This window comes from Dreissena polymorpha, chromosome 3 (assembly GCF_020536995.1).
Source record: "Dreissena polymorpha isolate Duluth1 chromosome 3, UMN_Dpol_1.0, whole genome shotgun sequence".
In the NCBI taxonomy this organism is placed as follows: domain Eukaryota; kingdom Metazoa; phylum Mollusca; class Bivalvia; order Myida; family Dreissenidae; genus Dreissena; species Dreissena polymorpha.
Window position 1 is genome coordinate 11,344,243 of NC_068357.1, and position 23,080 is coordinate 11,367,322.

The window sequence follows — 23,080 nt, forward strand, 5'->3', positions numbered from 1 at the left end:
TAATTAACCACTCATAGTACTGTTTATATGGCAAACGTTAAGCTTCTGCCCTAATAAATAAATAGTTACAGAAACCATCCTGACTTCTTTTTAATGCGTTTGAGTTCTGAATAAATAAAATGCAACATCATCGATACCGCTCGGCTTACAATTTTGGTGTCAGAAGTGGGATACGGATAGATTTTTAGCATCTGTCCACGGCTCACGCCTTGCATTTTTTTTTCACTGTCATATAATAAGTGAACAACAGTAATTAAATAATAGTTTATTGACAATAAGATTAATAACCTTCTGGTCTCTCAAGACACAATACAATTTTTTATCATGGCCTCTTCGCCAGATCCCGATATATCTTTTGATATTCAACGCACACATGGGTCCTCACACGAGGAGTCTTTACTAAAGGAAAATGATATTAATGAATGTAGACCGATATTTCGACGTGAATGCAGGGGTGATCAACCAATAATCACGGGCATCGTGCATGAAAGCACTCCGTATACCGGAAGTGTAGAGACCCGCGACGCGTCAAATAACAACAGGCACGCAGCGCAACAGAACGCCCCCTATACCAGAGACACTCCCGTCACATATCAAAATGATAGACGATTTGGGCACGGCGACAATGTTCCACACGCCTACATGTCATCACCACACCACATGCACGTTAAACCAGACACTTACGAAGGCTCTGGCCCCTTTGAGTCTTACGTGTCACACTTTGAGGACTGCGCTGAATTGAGTGGGTGGGACATGCGAACTAAAGTGTTGATGCTTTCCTCCAGTTTACGTGGCACTGCCAGAACGTATTACATGTCTCTCCCAGAACAGGAACGCCGCGATTACCGCATATTGTCTTCACGACTTAACAATAGATTTGGCACCGCAGGAAAACATCAATATATGTGGTTAACAAAATTCGAGGAACGCAGGCGTGTGAAGGACGAGAGCATTTCGTCGCTAGCACATGATATACGTCAGCTCGCACAAAAAGCATACAGTGAATTTGATCACCGCTCACAAGAGCAGTTAGCGTTACACCAACTGTACAAGCTGATCCCCAATGACATGAAATGCAGATGCATTGACCGTAACTGCACTAACATAATTGAGGCCGTAGCCGTCATTGAGCGCTACGAGTCCATCCTCGGAACGTCAACAACTAATATTAGGGCATGCAATGTTGACACTAGTGTCGAATCGGCGTTAAAACAAATAACCGATAGACTTAGCAACCTCGAGTCCCGCAACTCTCCACAATCAGTACCAAAGAAGTGTTATGGGTGCAATTCTACTGAACACTTCTGGAAATCGTGCCCACAAAACATGAATCACACAAGACGCCAAAGCCCACATTTTAGACACCCATCTGGTCGACCACAGCCGCAGTCTAGACCACAGAACAATCATATGAACATGTCATATAACACCAACCGATCGAACTACGGGGGTCCATATCCGCATGTTCATCAACACGGACGGCAACAGAATGCCCAACCGCCACAAGAATACGTGAATGAGCGACTGCTACATGCAAATCGTTCGCGCAATGAAGACCGACAAGACTCCAACGTCCCGAGCACCAACACCATTGATACCCACACTTACACAAGGAATGCCACTCCCAACGACCAGGAAAACTAGTTGCCGTCGGCTCCACGGGCCAGGAGTCGACGAAGTCATTTCAACGGCCTAAAGATAATATTCCTTCCAATAATGTGCACACTGCAAGATCGGGATCTCAATTCAACAAACTTGACAACGGATTTTACCTGACGACTCATGTTGGGTCGTTGGAAATCAACTTTTTAATAGATTGTGGTGCTACAACTTCTCTCTTGTCTGAGAAAAGCTTAAAGAAATTTGATCCTAAGAACATTGTTCACGTCCGTCCCCAATTAAACGTGCTTAAGACAGTAAACGGTGAGGCCATGAGAGTTGTTGGAAATGTTGATCTATTAGTTCCTATAGGAAACGAGTGTTTTGATGTGTCATTTGTGGTCTGTGACATAGAGGCTGATGGGATATTAGGTCAAGATTTTCTGAGGGCTAATGTTAAAAGCATCAACTACAAACGTTCATGTCTCATGATGGGTGGTGATGTAGTACCATTGTGGACTGGTGGTCAGGCTTTGCATATCTGTAGAGTGGAATTACAGCAAACAGTTGAGATTCCTGCGAACAGCACGATGATGGTTCCTATTAAAATTCCACAAAAAGAGCATTTATCCGAGCTTGGTTTGGTTGAACCATCTTTTCATTTGATGGCTACAAAAGAGATAAGCTTGATGGGTGGTGTTGTGAGCATCTCTTCTGATCCAGTAATGACTGTACTTAACTATGGCAATTCATCTGTCAGACTGTATAAAAATACAAACCTGGGGACATGTGAGTCTTATTTTGAACCTCCTATGCAGCCTATTGAGAGGGTTGCCTGTGTCCAAGAACAACATAATGAAGAATTTTTGCCAGACCATCTTGTTGACCTCTATGAGAGGAGCTCTCAGCACTTAAATGATCAGGAAAAATCCGAATTTGTTGATCTTCTGTGTAAATATCAAAACGTATTTTCTCAGTCATCAGAGGATATTGGCCTCACTAATCTGGTCAAGCATAGAATTAACACAGGTGATGCCGTCCCAATCAGACAACCACCTAGGCGTCTTCCTTTTGGCAAGAGGGCCATAGAAAAACAAGAAATTGAGACAATGCTTGACAGAGGCGTCATTGAACAATCCTCTAGCCCATGGGCATCGCCTATCGTATTGGTCACAAAGAAAGATGGCAGTTGTAGGTTCTGTGTTGACTATCGCAAACTCAATGAAGTCACCATAAAGGATGCCTATCCTCTACCTCGTGTTGACGACTGCATTGATGCCCTCTCTGGTTCTCGTTTCTTCTCCTCATTAGATCTTAACTCAGGATATTGGCAGGTGGCTATGAATGAGAAAGATAAAGAGAAAACTGCTTTCACAACCACAATGGGATTGTATCAATTTACATTAATGTCGTTTGGTCTGGTAAATGCCCCGGCTACTTTTGAGCGCCTCATGGAAAATGTTCTGAGGGGTTTGCAATTGGTTGAATGCTTATTGTATATGGACGATATCATTGTCCCATCCAAGTCAGTCCATCAGGGCCTTGAGCGACTGGAAAAAATCTTTCAACGGCTCAAAAATGCAGGCTTGAAATGTAAACCCTCAAAATGTATCTTTTTTCAGAAGCAAGTTAAATTTCTTGGGCACTTAGTTTCGGAAGAAGTTGTTGCCACCGATCCAGCAAAGATATCAGCTGTGAGAGATTGGTCAACTCCAAGAAATGTCAAAGAGGTCAAATCTTTTCTTGGACTATGCTCATACTACCGTCGATTTGTGTCTGGTTTTGCACAAATTGCAAGGCCCCTGCATAAAATATCTGACAAGGGTACTGCTTTTCATTGGACTGAGGAATGCGAGCGTGCTTTTCAGCACCTCAAAACCTCACTGACGACATCACCCATTCTCGGATATCCAGTCCATGACGCCCCGTTTGTCCTCGACACTGACGCAAGCGACTTTGCAACGGGTGCTGTCTTGTCACAACTGCAAAATGACAAGGAGGTTGTGATTGCCTATCACAGCAAAAGCCTCAACATACATGAGCAACAGTACTGTGTGACTCGAAAAGAACTTCTCGCTGTATTAAACGCCTTCAACGCCTTTCATCATTTTCTCTATGGGCAGTCTGTTCTTGTAAGGACTGACAATGCAGCTGTGTCTTGGATGCGCAACCTAAAACAGCCAACAGGTCAGGTCGCCAGATGGTTACAGATCTTGGGAACATATGATTTCACTGTTGTACATCGGCCCGGGACACAACATAGGAATGCAGATGCCTTGTCACGAGCTCCATGCAGTAGGTGTGCCAAACAACAAGGGATCACGGAGACTTTCACACATGAAAACTTGATAAATGACGACACTCCATGTGGAGAAGAAACATCTCCAGTGGTTAACACTGACACCGTGCGAATGATCACAAGAAGTCAGAATGATCCATTGATTGTCTTCAAACAGACATCCTACCCAGTTCAACAGTGGTCCTTGGGTGATATCAATTCACAACAAAAGTTAGATCCTTCGCTGCTCTTCATAATACAGTCACTAGAAAGGTCATCTATCCGCCCTTCTTGGCAACAAATCTCAACTCAGAGTGAGTGTGTCAAAAGTCTCTGGCGAATGTGGGACCGGCTTTCTATCACTGATGGATGTCTAATGCGTTCTTGGTTTGAGAAGAACAAATCTTCACGCCAGGTCATTGTACCTGCAATAAGGCGCCAGGAGTTGATGAGGTACATGCACGACATTCCTTCCTCAGCACATTTGGGTACTGACAAGATGCTTGATAAACTCCGCCAGACTTTTTATTGGCCTGGTATGACTACCGATGTGGAAAAATATTGCAGTCAATGTCACAGCTGTGGCGCCCGAAAACCACCTAAGCCAAAGAAGGCTCCACTTGGTTCTCAGCCTGTCCTCGCCCCTCTAGAAAGAGTTGCTCTTGACATTCTAGGTCCTCTGCCTCGCAGCGAAAAAGGCAACACGTATGTTCTAGTGATCTCTGATTTGTTCACTCATTGGACAGAGGCCATAGCCATCCCGGATCAGCTTGCTGAAACAGTAGCAAAAACGTTTGTGAATAATTATGTCAGCAGATTTGGTGTCCCATTACAAATTCACACAGACAGAGGCACAAACTTTGTGTCCAAATTATTTGCAGAAATGTGCAAGTTACTTCAAATGCATCACACTTTTTCAACTCCTATGCATCCACAGTCAAATGCTTCAGTGGAAAGATTCAATCGCACACTAGGGACCATGCTTAGCATGTATTGTCAAACAAATCAAAAACTATGGGATGAGTATTTGCCTCAAGTTATGATGGCTTACAGATCAAGTACCCATAAAACAACTGGTCAAACCCCAAACAAAATGGTTTATGGAAGGGATGTCGTATTACCTGTTCAGGCATTCATCGGTCTTCCACCGCAAGACTCGGGCAACACTGACTTGGAGGCCACAGATGACTACGTGAAAGAACTTCGTGAGCAGCTTGAAGAAATCCACTCGCTTGCTCGGGTCAGCCTGAAACAGAAACAAGAGTATCGGAAACGCCATTATGACCTTACAGCCAAGAGTAGAGCTTTCAAAACAGGTGATGCTGTATGGGTTCATGACACCTCTCGGAAACCTGGAGTCTGTACTAAACTGGGAGCTAATTGGAAGGGCCCATACATGATAGTCAAAAGGATAGATGACCTCGTTTATCTAATCAAGTCTTCTGCCAGCGGACCAATTAAGTCAATTCACATTGACCGTCTAACGGCATACAAGTGCACAAACCTACCAAGTTGGTTAATTGACCAAAGAAAAACACAATAGATGTTCACATGACAACCAAGAATTATTATAATATTATTTATTAGCACAATCAGGCCTCTTTAACAGTTTTAAACCACAATATATTTTTTTTAATCCATAATCCATGTTTACAAATGACTGATGTTCATCATAGATGCATACAACATATCCTTATATCCAGGAACTCTTTAAAGTTGTTAGAGATGAGTCGATCTAAACTCTAATGTATTTTCATTGAATATTGTGTGTTGTTGATTCCTGTAGGAGAATAATTTTTTTATGCTTGTGTAAAGTTACCTGATAGTCCGGACGACAATTCAGTGGCCTGATCAACCACAGTAGATTTGTCTTAAGTTTTGTACGAGGCTTTTCATTTTTGCAATGAGATTGCGTAGACGTGAGGTCCGCAATGCGTTTTATTTCCTGGAATCAACAATAGATAGAAAACAATGTTAATACAAGATCTAGGGTTTAAGAACAGATTTTTTTTATTATAAGGAAAGAGTCCTCTGGATGGATACAATAAAGCTAGGAAAGCTTTTAAAACAGGGATAGTTGTACATAACAGCATTCATATTTAATGGCGATGGATTCAGTTGTTTTTGTTTAATACAAACAATTTAGGATTAAAATTTGGTAGTCTATTATTTACATATAAATATATAACAATGTTATGTTGGTATCATATATCACACTACAGGCAACACCATTTTAGAAACCTTGAATGTTTTGTATATTGCAGGCAAGACCATCCACAAATGTAGTTACTGCTACGAAATATTTACTTGTCACCGGGATGTGGTGCACCACACCATCAAAGCGCACCAGTCCTGCGAATTGCTGTGTCCATGGTGCATTAAGGCTGAGCATCTCTTCCGTTATCCCGCGGATCTCAGCAGGCATACCCAACATCAGCATCTTGAAGTCTACCACTCCTTGCCCCCACGAACCCTGACAGCAGCCAACTGTTTCTACTTCTCCAAGGTGCCAGCACAGTACATGGAACTTTTTGTTGCTGTGTCTGTATTCACGTCCCTAGAAGCCCAGTTCGCCATGAAGAGTGTTGCCCAGTGGTGCACTGGTCGCACTCCTGGGGCCTCACATTGGATGACAGGTTGGCAGCTTGCCAAGTCCACCTCCACCAATCCCCAGATTTCATCATCATCAGTGATCGCCTCTTCATCTCAGAAAACCACTGACCACTCCAAGACTCCTTCATCCACCACTTTACCACCGTCCTTCCCCCTCATCTTGAAATCTATCGACATTTCGAATGGGGCCGTCAAGATTTTCGTTTCATCGGAAACCCACCTCTATCAGGTCAGGCTGCTTCAGCAGGCTCGTAGTAGACCCGAGGTGATAGGGAGAATTGTGACCCTCTCCGCTACAACCGTAGAAATGTTTATCGCCCCACCTGCTGCAAAGTTTGAATTGTGTCCTGATGACGAAGCACGGAAACACATCTCCAAACTGCTTGCCATCGACGCAAATGATCTAACCACAGTCCGTCAGATGCCCTACACATTGAAGAGGTCCCTCCCAATCCATACAACCCACATAGCCAAGAAGATTTGTGCCAGTCCACTGCCGCCTTCTCACCCACCTACACATCCATCGAAGACCCCATCCATCACCCCTATTCCGCAACCTGTCTCACCTGTTTCAGATCGTAGTCAATCATCAACATCATCCTTGCATGATCTGAAAACACCATCACCTTGTTCTCTAGGATCTCCTTCACCAATCGACCTTGAGAATACTACCCCTTCAACAAATGTCCATGCAGCCTCCAGCACTCACACAACTACAACAGACTCCAGTACAACTGCTGCTGCGACCATTCCCCAAGTATCTCCGTTGTTTTACAGACCACCTCCAGACTGCAGTACTCCCTTACTCTACGTCCCATCATCATGTGCAACGCCAAGTTATCATCCTACAACGATGACATCCTTCAGGCCCGTACAAGCAAGAGTCCGCTTCGCACCACCAACTGTTCCTTCCTCTCCTTCAGCCCCCATCTACATCCCCACTCCTAAAAATAACGACCTGCAACAAATGGCTCGAAGCCTCTTGTCTACTGGAAATATGCCAGTCCTCCCTCCAGCACCCAGAGAATGGAGTCTGGTCCCTGATGAAAGCATTCATCTGACCCCCTGTCTATCGTGGCCACCAAAGAATTGGACATCATTTTCACCAGAAGAAAAGGGTGTCCTCACTGAGTATGCTGCTGGTGCGCTGGAAATGGCAAGCGGAATTCACCCGATCCAGCGCCAAGTCCTTTTGTATAAATACAGCTATCTTTCACTGACTGGAGCCATGATTCCTCCAAACAAGGACACACAAATGATTTTCTTCAACTTCAAAACAGTTCGGGACATTGCTCTTGGGATAAGTACCTTCCCAAAGGAATTCCAGAAGCAGTTTCTTGAATGTCTTCAACCTTTAAGTCCTGTGGACATGGTGAAGTTTGCTGCCGTCCCATTGAGGCTAACGTCTGAATAAAACCATTATGTTACCTTGCTGCCCTGATTCCGATGTCCTGCTACCTTGCTGCCCTGATTCCGATGTCCTGTTACCTTGCTGCCCTGATTCCGATGTCCTGTTACCTTGCTGCCCTGATTTTGATGTCCTGCTACCTTGCTGCCCTGATTCCGATGTCCTGTTGCCTTGCTGCCCTGACAGTTAACCGACGCCCTGCCAAAGACCCTGATGCCCTGTTGCTGTCCTGATGCTCTGTTCCTGCCTTCTGACGTTTCGTTCCAATCCTGCCTGTGATCTCTGATGCCATGTGCCAGTTTGCTGATGCCTCGCGAACTGACATTTCAAAATTGATTAATTATTTGCATAGACATTATTGTGTGTGAGTTTAAAGTATGAGCTCATACTATATTGTAAGTATGGTAATTGATTAAATGTTTATGTGTAATTAAGTGTTTTAAAATAATATTTTGAGATATTCTGTTTTCAATAAATAACTTTTATTGACTTTTTTTTTTTGTTTGTTAAAGAACGTAACCTTTAATTGGGTAAAACAAATACATTTACGTGATACTAGTTCTTGCATAATTGTTCTTGAGTCTGCAAACTAGGGTGAGCTTCATAAACTGTGTCTGAAATCAAAGCACTGAGAAGACTTGATTGTTCCTGAAACAGAAATGTAGTGTTATTTATGCATTGTTATTAATGTGTTAATTGTTCAGTAATTGTTATTCTTTCATTTCAAATTTGTATATATCTGTAAGTTTAAATTTTTACTTCAAACTTCAGGAGAAGTTTATGTCTTTAAGGTGGGGGAAGTGTAATACCCTGTATCCGAATACTATATACGTCCGAAATATGTACACTTAAGAATGCCTTACCTGTTTAACTTAAATAATCCAAATTTTCCTTGTTGTTATCTGGTTTAACAACCATTATCAAATGTTTGTTAAATCCAGTTAATGCTTTCTCCATTATTGAATATCCATTACTTGTAATTTGAATCGCCAGCATTGAATCGAACGCGGGTTAAATGTTTCAAAATGTCCGCCATTTGCAATGTCGAAGGTTATGACATAGCAAGTTAATTCTACGCGAATAAGTTATATCTTATCGAAGAAATGTGTTTTCCCAATGTTTATGTGTAGTATTATGACCTGTTAACTGTTTTATTGTTACAATGTTACTTATACAGTTAGTAGTCCTGTCAGATATTAATGCTGGTGGGGAACTATTTCAAGTATTTTCGCGCAATGCTTTCGCATTGCTTTCACTATGTGTTAGATGAAATATTATTATTATGATTGAGAAATGTAATGAAAGCATTGTATAGTTATGCATAATATTTTCTGAGCTTTTTATTGATGTAATGCTTTCTTGTTAGACTTGCAATGCTGTTAATGCAAATGTTGTTAATGTTGCTTAAACCGTTTTACATAGTTAAATACTTTCATGAAAGTCTGGCTCTGATTGGTCGCCAGCAACGCCCAGCCTCAGCAACTGCTTATAAATAGAGCTGTGGTTGATGATGAAGTCAGTCGTAACTCACTAGTCAGTAGTGACTTGACCCAGAATAGTCGCTCATTACTTAACAACCCATTTAAGATGTCGAAAGCCAACAAAGGTAAACACTAACATATACGACTCACTTACCTACGTTTAATCTACATCTGTACGTCATAGTTCTGACTAGTTCTAACTGACATTTTGCATCTGCATTAAATACTATTTAGAATAACTATAAAGAGTGACGACTGATTTCATCGCTTTATTTAATCTGAACTGCTGTTCAAATAGTTAATATCATACTTGTTGTTTAATTAACCACTCATAGTACTGTTTATATGGCAAACGTTAAGCTTCTGCCCTAATAAATAAATAGTTACAGAAACCATCCTGACTTCTTTTTAATGCGTTTGAGTTCTGAATAAATAAAATGCAACATCATCGATACCGCTCGGCTTACAATATTGATAAATGTAAACATTGGATCTAAAAAGCTCCTGTAAAAAAATCAAGAATACAATTTAAAAAAGAAAAGAAAAAAGCAACCATCAACAGGACTCGAACCACTGACCCCTGGAGTCCTGGAGTAAAAGTCTACCCACTTACACAGTACAGCTCACGCAAAACCAACAAATTCCGCGATCCGCGGAGTTTGACGACATCAATTGTTCGCGGAGTCGACTCGGCATCGACCATCTGGTCGCCGAGTCGCCGTGTCTGTTCGCCGAGACACGCCGCGGCACGCCTCGGCATGATGCCGAGGAAATTGTTGGTGATATGACGCTGAGTCACTCGGCGAACAATCTTATAAACTATAATTTACCTGGGATAGAAACTGATTACAAGTTCCGAAATCATGATGTTTATTAAATGTAGATTAACTACGTTCGGACAATTCCTCTAAATAAAATATAATTTAAACACACTGTATCGTTACCGTTACGCTGTTTCAGTTCCTTCATTACTGAAACAATTAGTGTATTGTATACTGACTGCAGCTTCTTGGGAAAACAGGGCTTAATGCATATGCATAAATTGTCAACCCAGTACCAGAGACTGTCTTTAAACGAAAAACACCATAGAATCAGAAAGTGTCGTCCTTGATTAGCTTGTGCGAACTGCACTGGCTAATCAGTGTGCACAGGACACCACTTATTGGACATACATAAGGCCCCGTTTTCCCTGAACGCAGCCAATATGTACAGATTTCAATGACAAACTGGCCAATGTCGTCGCACAGGCTGTTAAACACTATTGATTACATACACACACCCACTGTCTGCAGTGTACCAGTGGTGAAGCATAAACAGGCTAATCAGTGTGCACAAGCAAATGCGGTGGTCATCGTTCTTAGGGTAGTTAAGAGCAGACCGACATGCAAAACACAATGCCCCCTTCTGCGCCGCTTTGAAGCCATATACTTGATCTTTGACCTTGAAGGATGACCTTGACCTTTGACCACCCAAAATGTGCAGCTCCATTAGATACACATGCATGCCAAATATCAAGTTTCTATCTTCAATATTGCAAAAGTTATGACCAATGATAAAGTGTTCGGACGGACGGACGGACTGACGGACAGACAGACAGACAGACGGACGGCTTGACGGACAGTTCAAAAACTTCATGCCACTCTTCGGGGGGCATAAAAAAAACACGTACGTATGCCAAATACTGCTGTTCACAGAACATTATTGTATTTCAGCTAATGGAACCACATATATCTCAGACACGTGAAGTATCATATGCAAATGATGATGATGATGGTGATGAAAATGACAACGACGACCACGACGCCGCCGCCGCCCCGCAACCGCCGCCGATGCTGCTGCTGCTGCTGCTGATGATGATGCTGATTATGTTCAATATCACGACCGCATTTGAACATAGATGTAGAAGTGGACCGCTAAACATTAGAACTGACGTGTATACATGTACATCGAACAAGCATAATAGGCTTCAATTTAACCCTTTACCACTTAGATACGTATTTTCACGCATTTGAAGTCCCTTGGAAAGTTATATTTAATTTAAGACCTTTCTTACTCGATTCAAGTTCTTAAGCCTTCATCTACAAACATTAGATACTGATGAGCAGCAAACAGCATTAAACCTGAACAGACTGCGAGTTACTCGCAGGCTGTTCTGGTTTTATGCTGTTTGCACATAGCCATTTCCACTTTGCTGATAGGGAAAGGGTTAAACGAGTGTTCTGATTAAAAATAAGTAGCTTTTCTTCACATGGACTGACTATTAAAGATAAAGACCGCAGAAGCACATTGGCAATCGAAATAGCGCGAATTCTGTACCCCGCAAATTCATGTGTTGAACATTACGTTAAGAAAATAAGAACACTGTCATTACATTATTCTTACAAAATTCCTTGCGTGTTCCTTCCAAAAGGTTGTAATCGTAACACCATTATACGTTTGCCTTACATATACGTATCGGAGGCAATTATACGTGAAGTTTTCCGTGGTAAACCTTTATCATGATTTTTGGCAAAATATGCATTGAAATATTTGGTATTTATACCTGCTCTAACTGCCACACTTAAAATGATCGCATTACCAAAAAGCTTTAAAATTACGACGAAAATGATCACCTGAACACTATTTTAGACTTAAATAATCAATTTACATAATCGCGCCTGTAACTTAAGAAGCCTCTCCAAGCAAATATTCAGCAATCAATTCAACCATGACCTACTTAAATACAATGGCTGTTTATACAAGTTAACATGTAATATAATGTGATTCACATAACTACTGAAAACCACACTATGGCGCATAGGCGTTTGCACGTAACAGGATTAAAGATCTTAACTACAATGTAAAGCGTGTTGTTCATGAATGTTCCTTATTCTTGATCATACAAATAGTTGTCTGAAAAGGCTTGATGTATAATACAATGCATATTGCAAAACATTTACAATGGCAGGAAAATAATATGATCGGAAGAAACACGTATTAAATATCCTTGCATAATGACACATCAGACCACCATGGCATGCACCCGTTTAATTGTTCTTAAGTGTTAATACTCTCTTGGTTAGTCGTTGGAAATTCTACACATTCGATACTTATCTTCCTGTTGTCATGGACAATTAAGAAACTATATTCAGCCTGATGGTATGCAAAATATATTAATGTAGAGCAGGCTTGGCTGGGATATTGATTTTATCAGACCGCCATTCCCGGGCATTGTATCAGATTGCAAAGATACAATACGTATTCAAATGTTTGTTTGAAAACTAACGGCGCACTGTCATGTTTTCAGCGCTAACATGCACGTAAGCCATGCTTAAGTACGGTATACTTTTCCACAATGAAATTGAGGCCTTGACATAAATTATTGCATTTTTAAGAGGGTTTTAACATGCAATTTAGTTTCAGTTTCGTAACATGTTACCGCTGTGTGCTGTAAACATTAAGCTTGTAACATGATGCGGGAATAAAAGTAGGCCTGTTAAAGGGAGCTTACACTTTTGAATGAAATAAGAAAACGAATAAGGTGTATTGCCAATATATGAAGGTGTGTCCCCCATTTATATGTGGTACTATATTTTTGTGCTTTATTATTCACATATCCATAATACTTATAATGAGTTTATGGAAAAGACGATTATATAAAGTGCAACATGGTAGATAATAAGACGAGACTTAATGTCATTTGCAGTACATAGGATATACACTTTTTTTATTAAAAAAACAAACATAATAAAATGCAACATGAATTCAAAACTATAAATATATATAATAAAAATATGTTATGTGTTTCTATTATACAATTAATCGATTTTATGATGCTTGTTTCAAACAGAAAATGATAACTGATCGCACTTAATAAAATAACTCATCCTATTACGTGTATATCCCAGTAAACCATGTCTCGTAGGAAAAGAATATAAATACACATCTAAAAACTTTAAGTGTATTATCAATAACGTAAATAATGGCCAGCTTGTAGGGGAATTTTCTTTTCTTTATTTAAGAGTGTGCAAATCTAGTATCAGTTTAACGATCGGTATGTCCAGTTCCGAAAATTTGAATAACAAATATATATCAAGCATTTGCGTTACACACGGACGTTTTATACATAAAAGTAGTTAATAAGATATCAGCTATGTCTGCCCGACTTAAGTTATTCATTAAAAATAATTGGCATTGCAAATATGTTCTTCCCATTTCACAAAATCTTAAGAAGCAAGCCCAAAATAAAAGGACGTACTTGCAAACCTATTTTATTATATACAAAAACAAGCTTTGCAGGGGTATCGATTGCAACAGACCGGGATTTTCCAAAGCCGTATCAGATTTCACAAGTACAATTTAAACTTATGAGGCGTTCGCCATGGGTCTTATAAATATTGGGTGTATTAACATAAACGAAATATCAAGCGCACAAGCCCTCCCGTTCATCATGTTTAAGGTACACGATCTTCAACAATAGACAAATACATACTAGTAATACATGCCATGGCCAATGCGTCCCAACAATATATACCAGAGTGCAAGCTCCATTTTTATTTTATAACGGGTATTTGAACATAACATACATACTTTGGAATTTTTACAAGTTTAAGATTTATAAAAATATGTTATGTTAAAGGTTTAATAATCGTACGGTCAAATAAAACATTATATCAAATCGCTGAAGGCACTGAAGTTGTTCGCTATTGCATAATCTTAGTTTTCAAAATTATGTTATAGCTTTTTATACCGCAAGTTTGAAATGCACACAACCCATTCAAATTTATGAAGAGTGTGTCGCAAAGCACAGGTTGAGATGTGGGTGCACTGTTTATCCTCATATTAATGTTATAGAGATAACTTAGACAAAGCAACAACAATATGTCTCTCTTTTTTCGCAGATGGTTGCTGCACTGGCAGCCATCTTTAGAATTTTGGTTGCCTTGCTAAAGAATAACAAGCCTAGAATCATGTACATGTTGTAAAATGTGTATCTAATACTACATTTATTTTCTTTAAATTATTGAGCAACAATTTTGGCGACATGACAGACGTTTAAAGCAAGTCTCGTTTCCGAAATAATCTACGGGATTTAACTGTGTTAACTTTAACTCAATATAGATCTTGTTATCGACATACACTAAATTGTTTTGACAGATGACGTCCGATTGATAATTTAATTAAATGTATGCAGATATAGAGAAATGTTAACAATCGCACAGCGTATTTTCTGTGTATGTTTCTATATTTCGATAACATGTGTTATAGATTAGTATACAATCAATATTTGTAAATAGTTATACTCGGCGAATCGCCGCATCTACGCGGCGTTACTCCGCGAATCGATGCCGAGGAAAAAACAGACGCGGCGTCACTCCGCGAAATTTCGCCGAGTGCCTCGGCATCATGCCGAGTAAATACGCGGCGAAAATACGTTAACAGAAGAATCTGTCCGCGGCGTAGCCGCGGACTTTGTTGGTTTTGCGTGAGCTGTACTATACATCACATGACACAATGTTATTACTTTAAAGGGACTTGTTCAACGGAGTTACGTTTATTTTAAATGTAAATAAATGAGTTTACTAAGAAAACTATATTACTTGGAATAGTCTTAAAGCATTACAATATTAAGAGAAAGGGCCTGTCGTGTGGTCCCCGAACTCGAGACGCAAAATGTAAAAAACGACGTTATCACAGGCCTGATTAACCCATTTATGCCTGGTGGACTCTCTCATCCTTTTTAATTGAATCAATTTATTTCCAAAATTATGGATGTCTAGTTAATTGTTTTCTATATTTATAATATTTCTTACAGAAATTCCTTTAAGCAAACAGCGCAAACCCTGGTGAGACGCCGCATGATGAAGCAAACAGCGCAGACCCTGATGAGACGCCGCATGATGCGGTGTCTCATCTGGGTCTACGCTGTTTGCCAAGGCCTTTTTTCTAGACGCTAGGCATAAATGGATTAATAGACAGTAAACCACTCGTTCGTTTTAATGACTGAAAACCGTTTATCAACAGACATTTTAAACGTGAAACTTTCGAAAAGTATGCGTTTATCGGCAAATTTGGGCTTTTATTTCACAAATTCAGCATCTAATATGTTAGTTAAACAAGTATTTGCAAAATTTTCAATTCATGCGTTACTAACACAATTATTTTTCTGACTTGATATGATGATAATGAATAAATGATATATTTAACTTTTACCTAAATCAGGAGTGTTAGTTTGTTTGTTTAGATATTATGCATGCATTCTTTTTTGAATCTATAAGACTTTTTTTTTTAAATTGTCATTTTGCCAACGAGAACATGCCCCTCTAAAAATAAAATAAGTCAAATTCATAATTCATTGTATATACACATAGCAAGGGGAACTGATACGAATAAAATATACGATAAACAGTACATTTTGCGTGGTTGTGATTGTATACGTAACATGAACGTTATAATATTCACTTTAAGTAACACTAAGTATAATGCATGTGACATAATTAGAAATCATTAAATTGTTGTAATTTTGTATAAAGAACCATTAAAAACGGCGGCTAATTAAGTGAATAAAATAGTATAAACATGGGTGATTATTTCCTTATCTGATCTTAAATTAAATGCATTCAAAAAGTGTTATTGCAATGTATTTAAATAAATTGACACACATATATTTAGTAAAAAAACTTTTTACGATCTTTGATATTTAACTATTCACACATTTTTTTAATTAAATTTGGGTTGTATTGTTGAATTAGTAACACACTGCGGAATGTATGCAATCTATTCGAATGACAGAGTTTATTTAACAACTCGGCAAGCCTCGCCGTTATATTAATCTAAGCTTCACCTGATATATTACAAAACGATTGGACAGTTACCTGTTATTCTCTATATGACAAGTACACTGATGAATAAAACGCACAATAGTTTAAATGTAACAACGTTAAAATCAAGATGTGAGGTGTTTAAGACGGCAAACAACAATCAATCACAAACAAAAAGATTAAATAGAATGAGATGCTTAATAACTTAAAATCGTTTATCAAAATAAATAAATGAATTATCATATGTGTTGCGTCTTGCGAAAATGGATCTTATGTCATATGCGACCAGCGTAACTCCAAACCAGCCTGTGCAGTAGTGAGCCTGGTCAAACGCTACGCCGTCCGCTTTAAAACCGCGCATGATTTCGTGGTCTCATTAGGAAATAGAGCAGCTCCTGACCACACTGCACTGGCTGGACCTACGTTTGCCGTATATGGAATTAGACCCATTTTCGCATGACGCGGTTCATATGATAGAAAAAAACAAGCAACTTAAACGGTAAATGTTTTCAAAAACTAACAATATCACAAAATTAACACGTTCACTGTATGAAATCAAACTGCTCTTCGCTCAATATAAACACGACTGGTAACCGTCTGTGTTTTAAACTATGGACAGACCTCTTTCAGTTATCAGAAAACCGGGTAGGTCCAATCCTATTTGAGACTATGGCAATTTTGAAAGCACTTAATATCGGTGGCTTACACCAAAAATGTAACGCACTGTGGCGTCCTCAGCCGAAGTTTGGTTGACAACAACGTGTCTACACATCGGATCGGGACAGGTATGGTAAAGTATGACCTGGAAACGTTTCCTCATTTAAAAAGAACAACGAAATAAACGATTCGGTCATGACCTGATGGACATAAAAGCGTGCAAGAAACGTAGACATTCAACACCGCATTTGGGTTAACACCAATAGACGAACATACAAGGGCGCACTTCGTCGTTACGCACGTATTTATTGAACACCGCTGTTAGGTTGTCACCACGACATGCACAATTTGTCTGTATAGTTTACAGACACCCAAACAGGATTCCTCTAAGTGGATTATTCCTATTCTAGTGTCAACCTTGCTTACTGCGATGTTTTGATTTATGGCGGCGATTTAATTCCCAAAATATGGATAATAACACTAGTTTAATCTAATATAAGTGTCATGCATTAACGTCTTCGTTTATAGTTATCTTATTCTGTCTGCTGTCTATTTTGGACAGCGTCCTCATAGCTACGCTTGCCGTATGCCATATACGTCCTTCTTTTATAGTGATCTTATACTTCTGTCTATTTTGGGCAGCGTCCTCATAGCTTGGAGGCAGATCGCCGCCGTCTTTGGGATCGGGCCACCGACCAGCTCTGTCTATGTGCTCTAAAGAACTGTATTCAGGTGGTGGCTGGTAGGTGGCCCTGTCTATAGGATCGCCGTATTCGTCAAAGGCCCGATTGTCGTTTCCTCCACTTCTGGAGGCGACGCCGCGATTCGCCAAGTGAACCGTGAATATTGCATTGGCCCGACTGGAATTTGCTCGAGGTTGTAGCTTGCAGCATTTCCTCCGGAGAAAGCTGTTCTCTTCGCTCAGACAAATACCGTAAGTAAAGATGATTGTGAAGACCAGGAAAGCAATCAAAAAGGGGACTAAAAAGGGGACAACGAGGCCACCGTTCGGCTCGGAGGATTTGATGTCCGAGCATACGTCATCAGGGCTCTTACAATACTTATCTTTATCTGGTCCACACGCTAGGGTTCGGTGCACGCACATATTTGAACACAACGCTTCGTCGTTGGCACAACCTTTATTTTGCACGTACTGTGACGTGAACACGCTGATTTGTAAACTAACTGACGTGTTGGGTGACATTTTCACACGAAATGCTAAGTTGTTACCCATAGATTTTGAGTTTGAGTAATCAATCGTTTCGGCATTTTCTGCTGAACACAACTCTTTCGTTATTGTAACGCCATTGTGAACATCACTCACAGTTACTGAATTATTGCACTCACAATGTTCGCTTTCTCCCGCACAGAGGTTGTTTAAGTTTAGATTCTCGAACTTGTAGGTTATGACATAACCATGATCCGTCACCAGATTCATGAAGCAGTAAGTCGGCTGAAATGGATGCACTCTTCCCGAGAAATATATATCTGCGGCGTAATTTCCCGATCCCTGGCCGAGTATCGTTTCTTTATTGCAAGGATTTACAACTGAAAAAACAACAACAACAACACAATGAACACAACATAGAACAGTTAGAAATTGTTTCTGTTTCAACAAGAAATGAAACAAAGATTATGTAGCATACGTCAAACTGAATATGTGGTGGGACAACTGCTGTTATTTCATTTGCAACGGCTTTATTCACACGATTATTTGATACAAGTAGCTAATAAATTATTATTTATATTGTTATTATTATTATTATTATTATTATTATTATTATATTGTTATTGTTAGGTCGCCACTAGCAGAAATAACGTGTGGCTTTAGTTTAAACCTATTGAAACGCTCTTGAGTTCGTTTCCTGGGTACAATAGTACTTGTTTGTGTCTTTGGGGGATCTAAAGAACGCTCACACAGTAAGGTGATATCTAGTCTGTTTTTGTGTGTGTTTAATATGTGTTTCAATTTGGTCTGATTTGTGCATGGTGGTGGTCTTATTGGAACCGCGTCGAGCGAAAATGGGTATTAGGCCATATCCGAGAAATTGTAGCCCCAATTACGCCCCTGCAATCGAACACCTTGATAAGGAGTCGTACCTTCAGATAATTAGACCACCAAACGTTGAGTGACATTATAGCGCTCTTTAAGGGTCATAGGCACACCGCGCGAACATGCTCATGCTAAATTTATAAACGTGGATGGTTTTACTGATTCAACATTTTAAGATGCAATAACAAATAATTTACCAATTGACCGACTGCGTCCTTACGGTGACTTCATGTATACAAACTTGTCACCAATCGCACTCATATGTAAACAAGCACTCCTTAACATCCTCGAGTTCAATATTTATTTATATTTACTATTAACCCATTTATGCCTAGCGTCCTGAAAAAAAGGACATTGCAAACAGCGTAGACCCAGATGAGACGCCGCATAATGCGGCGTCTCATCTGGGTCTGCGCTGTTTGCTTAAAGAAATTTCTGTAAGAAATATTCTAAATATAGAAATAAATATACTTGACATACCTAATTTTGGAAATAAATTGATCCAACTTAGAAAGATGGGAGAGTCCACAAGGCATAAATGGGTTAATCTTTCAGCCGCTTAACCAGTGGTTCTGAAATAAGGTGTCCGAGTTGTCCGAGTCGTCAATTTCCCCTTCCGGACAAGCAGTTTTTCAAAGCTGGCTCGTCCGGGGACAAGTAAAATTTCCGTGGTAAACATTTTTTGAGAACGTAACTACTCCAATTTCCGAAAATCAAAAACGAAAGTTTATATAAATAGCTAATGATTAATCTGGGGACTGGCACACGTTTTCAATTACGAGGTAGGTAATTTTCCGATAATAATTATTTAATGTAGTAAACCAGTCCACGCGTATATACATGTAGCAACAGTCAATCACGCATAAGATAACATTTTCAGTAGAGAAACCAGCACACATGTCTATAGCGACAGCCAATCACGCATCAGATAACATTTTTTGTAAATTGCAAATGGCCTCATACATGTTCTACCGACATGCAGCGAACATTATATGTTTTTTTTAATAAAATGACTTCAACGTCAAGCCATGACGCAAAAAAGACCAATGATAAAATCAGTTCGGCGTCATAGAAGACAAGAAAAAACAAGTATGAATATGATAAAGCCTATGACGCCAAGCGGAAACGAGAATTTGTTAACCCTTGGCTAAATGATTCCCCTTGGCTTGAAAATGTTGCCGGTGTGTGTAAATGTAAAATTTGTAAGGAGTTTTCTTTATTAGCAGATAAAGTATGTTTATATCATTTTCTTGATTAGTAATGATCTTTTCTTTACCTTTCTTTTAAGTACGGACAAGTACTTATTTGGTACGGACAAGTGAATTTGTGGGCCCAGCTTGTCCGTGGACAAGTAGACTCTTAAAATATTTCAGAACCCCTGCGCTTAACTATTGTGGTCGGGTGTATCGATGATTGTAGCCAGTTTAAACAATGTTGATTAACGTGTCTTAAATTTATACAACTTTTCTTAACCCATTTATGCCCAGTTGACTCTCCCATTCTTCTAAGTTGGGTCCACGTATTTCCAAAATTAGGGATGTCTAGTATATTTATTTCTATATTTAGAATAATTCTTACAGAAATTCATTTAAGCAAACAGCGAAGACCCAGATGAGACGCCGCATCATGCGGCGTCTCATCTGGGTTTACGCTGTTTGCAATGTCCTTTTTTCAGGACGCTAGGCATGAATGGGTTAATGTCATATCAATTGAATTTGAGGATGGACCATTTAATACAGGACCAGGTTCAGTATATCTTGCATTACAATTATTAAAAAGAGGTTATATCAATTGCATCATCCCTCAAATCATACAATAGTATGAGTAAGGCAAATTATATACACACATGTGTTTGACAATCTTTTCCGACAACCCACTCAAGGAAATCGTCCGTGTTTAAAACTTCTTTAAATAGAATCGAACCTATTATTTAAACAAGTATTTGTAAACATGTAAAAAAGACAAATAAACAAACAGTAATTTTATCTTTCATTAAATTTTTCGCGATTTACTCAATAGGGCATATCGAAATTCACCTGTTTTTTTCCCGTCGAAAATGACTCTTTAAAAAAACACTTTAAAATAAATTCACATGTATAAAAATGCATTCTTCTTCTAAAAGTTGGGTTTTCCCGCAACCTTTTTTGATATGTTAGAGTAAACAAATAAAATTTTGGCATTATACAACATTACATTTGCAAAGGCAAACAACATTTTTTTGTAGACAATTGTCTGACCAAAGAGCAGGTCAATATTTGGGACAGCTTACTAAGTAAAACAGTTTTAATGATTTAATGTCAATTTTTTTTTTAAATTCGTATTTGTTCATGGAAAAATTATACACATGCTAATCAAACGACGTCTTATTTATTTTGTTTTCGTGCGTTGATATCTATAATACATGAACGGGGCATTTATATTACATGTACATGTATATCGATCTTTATGTTCTCGTTTGTGGTCAAAGAAATCAATAATTGTAGAGGTTTATCAACTTAACCATGAAATTATCAAAGCAATATTTATGTTAGAAAATAAATAAGTAAGTACTTACACACTGGAATCGATGAGGGTACACATGCTCCGATATGTAGTACCAGTGAAAATACAATCCGTAATTTAACGCCCGAGTACCAGAGATTTTCGCACGCTTCCATCTTTGTTATTTAAACCAGCTTTTGTCAAATCCTTTAGTAATCGTGTTCAATTATACATGCTATGCAACATGATCATTTCAGAAATACCCTAACAGTTATTGTGGTTATCGTTTAATCTTAAAGTTATTTATAGGCATGCGTGACAGTGTCGCGCAAGCAAAATCCGTATATTTTCCTTGTATAGCCAGCCCGTTGGTTACCTAAACACAGTTTACCTGCCGTATTGATCTTAAACCGCCGTGAGTCACGGCAAAATATCGACTGCGATTGGCGTATATTAAAGGGAGAGGTCTGTGTGCAAACGTAATTTAAGTTGAAAAATTGTAAAATATGTTTTAAGCGTGTTCTGTGGTGAAGCGTCCGTCTTATTTTTAAAGGGTTTTACAAACCTAATGAACCTAATGAACGTATCCGTTTAACCATGTTAAACATGAGTTCACACTTACTTTGGAAAATATATATTTTTAAACTAGAAAAACATATTAAAAATACTTTCGTTTTTATTTTAAGTACATATGTACGAAACAAAGTACAATAAAACAACTCAGAAAGTTATGTACATGTACTTTGTTCAACTACTTTTAAAAATCAGACTGTCCAAAAGTAGTCAAATTTTCAACGATTATGTTTAGGCAGAACTTTTAAGATTCTTTGTTACGTCAAGATAGCAAGTTCACAACGCAAGACGTTGTATACAATATTTCATTAAAAGTTCAAAGTTTGTAAACGTTTAAGATTACAACACAGCCTTTGAGCTTTTTACTGTAGACAATTGTGTATTTATTGAGAAACAAATACTTTAGATGGTTATACGAGCATTACCAATCCGGAAATGAATATGGTGGACAGAAAATACACTTGGAGGCTTTTCAAACGTTTTACTCTCGAAAATCGTATTTATTTTATGACGAATTGTATTAAAACGCTCGTCGACGGTTCATGGAATATATCACAACCAGACAATATCGCAGAAAGAACATATTCTTAAGGTGGAATTTAAATGTACTTTGATTTTGAGCCTTTAATATGAATCATATATGAATAATTTACAATTCCAACAATCTAAAGCAGCTGCTTGTTTCTTTCATCCGATAACAAACGTAATCTGTAACCATGGTATACCAGTACTTCTTTTCTTATTTAGAATCTGAGAGGTTCTGGCCGTACATTTCCGAAACCAATGTGTCTTTTGCTCTGGGAAAACGGGACTTGATTCATGTGCGTTAACCCTTTGCATGCTGGGAAATTTGTCGTATGCTAAAATGCCGTCTGCTGAATTTCTAAAATTAGCATTTTCTTCTATTTTTTTCAAAGAATACTATCAGAATAGCAAGAAGTTTGGATCCTGATGAGACGCCACGTTCTGTGGCGTCTCATCTGGATCCAAACGGTTTGCAAAGGCCTTTAAAATTTGGTTCCCGCACTGAAAGAATTAACACTCGCCCTAGATTAACCTGTGTAGTCCGCACAGGCTATTCAGGGACGACACTTTCCGCCTAACGTTAAGAAAAGACTTAATTCAAACAAAACTTCC

General features: G+C 39.0%; 1 protein-coding gene across 5 annotated transcripts in view; it reads right to left on the bottom strand.

Moving 5' to 3' along the window:
- LOC127872989 (uncharacterized) overlaps positions 1 to 21,798 on the bottom strand; it is a 46,762-nt gene extending 24,964 nt beyond the window's left edge. Inside the window, exons 1-3 of one of the 5 annotated variants that reach the window (XM_052416525.1) lie at positions 19,370 to 19,927; positions 19,087 to 19,175; positions 14,264 to 18,384 (exon numbers count right to left, since the gene is read on the bottom strand). In XM_052416525.1, coding sequence (XP_052272485.1) covers positions 17,339 to 18,274 — 936 coding nt within the window. In that variant the 5' untranslated portion in view covers positions 18,275 to 18,384; positions 19,087 to 19,175; positions 19,370 to 19,927 and the 3' untranslated portion in view covers positions 14,264 to 17,338. Of the gene's footprint in view, positions 1 to 14,263; positions 18,385 to 19,086; positions 19,229 to 19,369; positions 19,928 to 21,443 lie in introns of those variants that run through there. The other 4 variants (XM_052416524.1, XR_008045875.1, XM_052416522.1 and 1 more) reach the window with 4 other exon arrangements.
- Between the last annotated feature and the right edge of the window lie 1,282 nt (positions 21,799 to 23,080).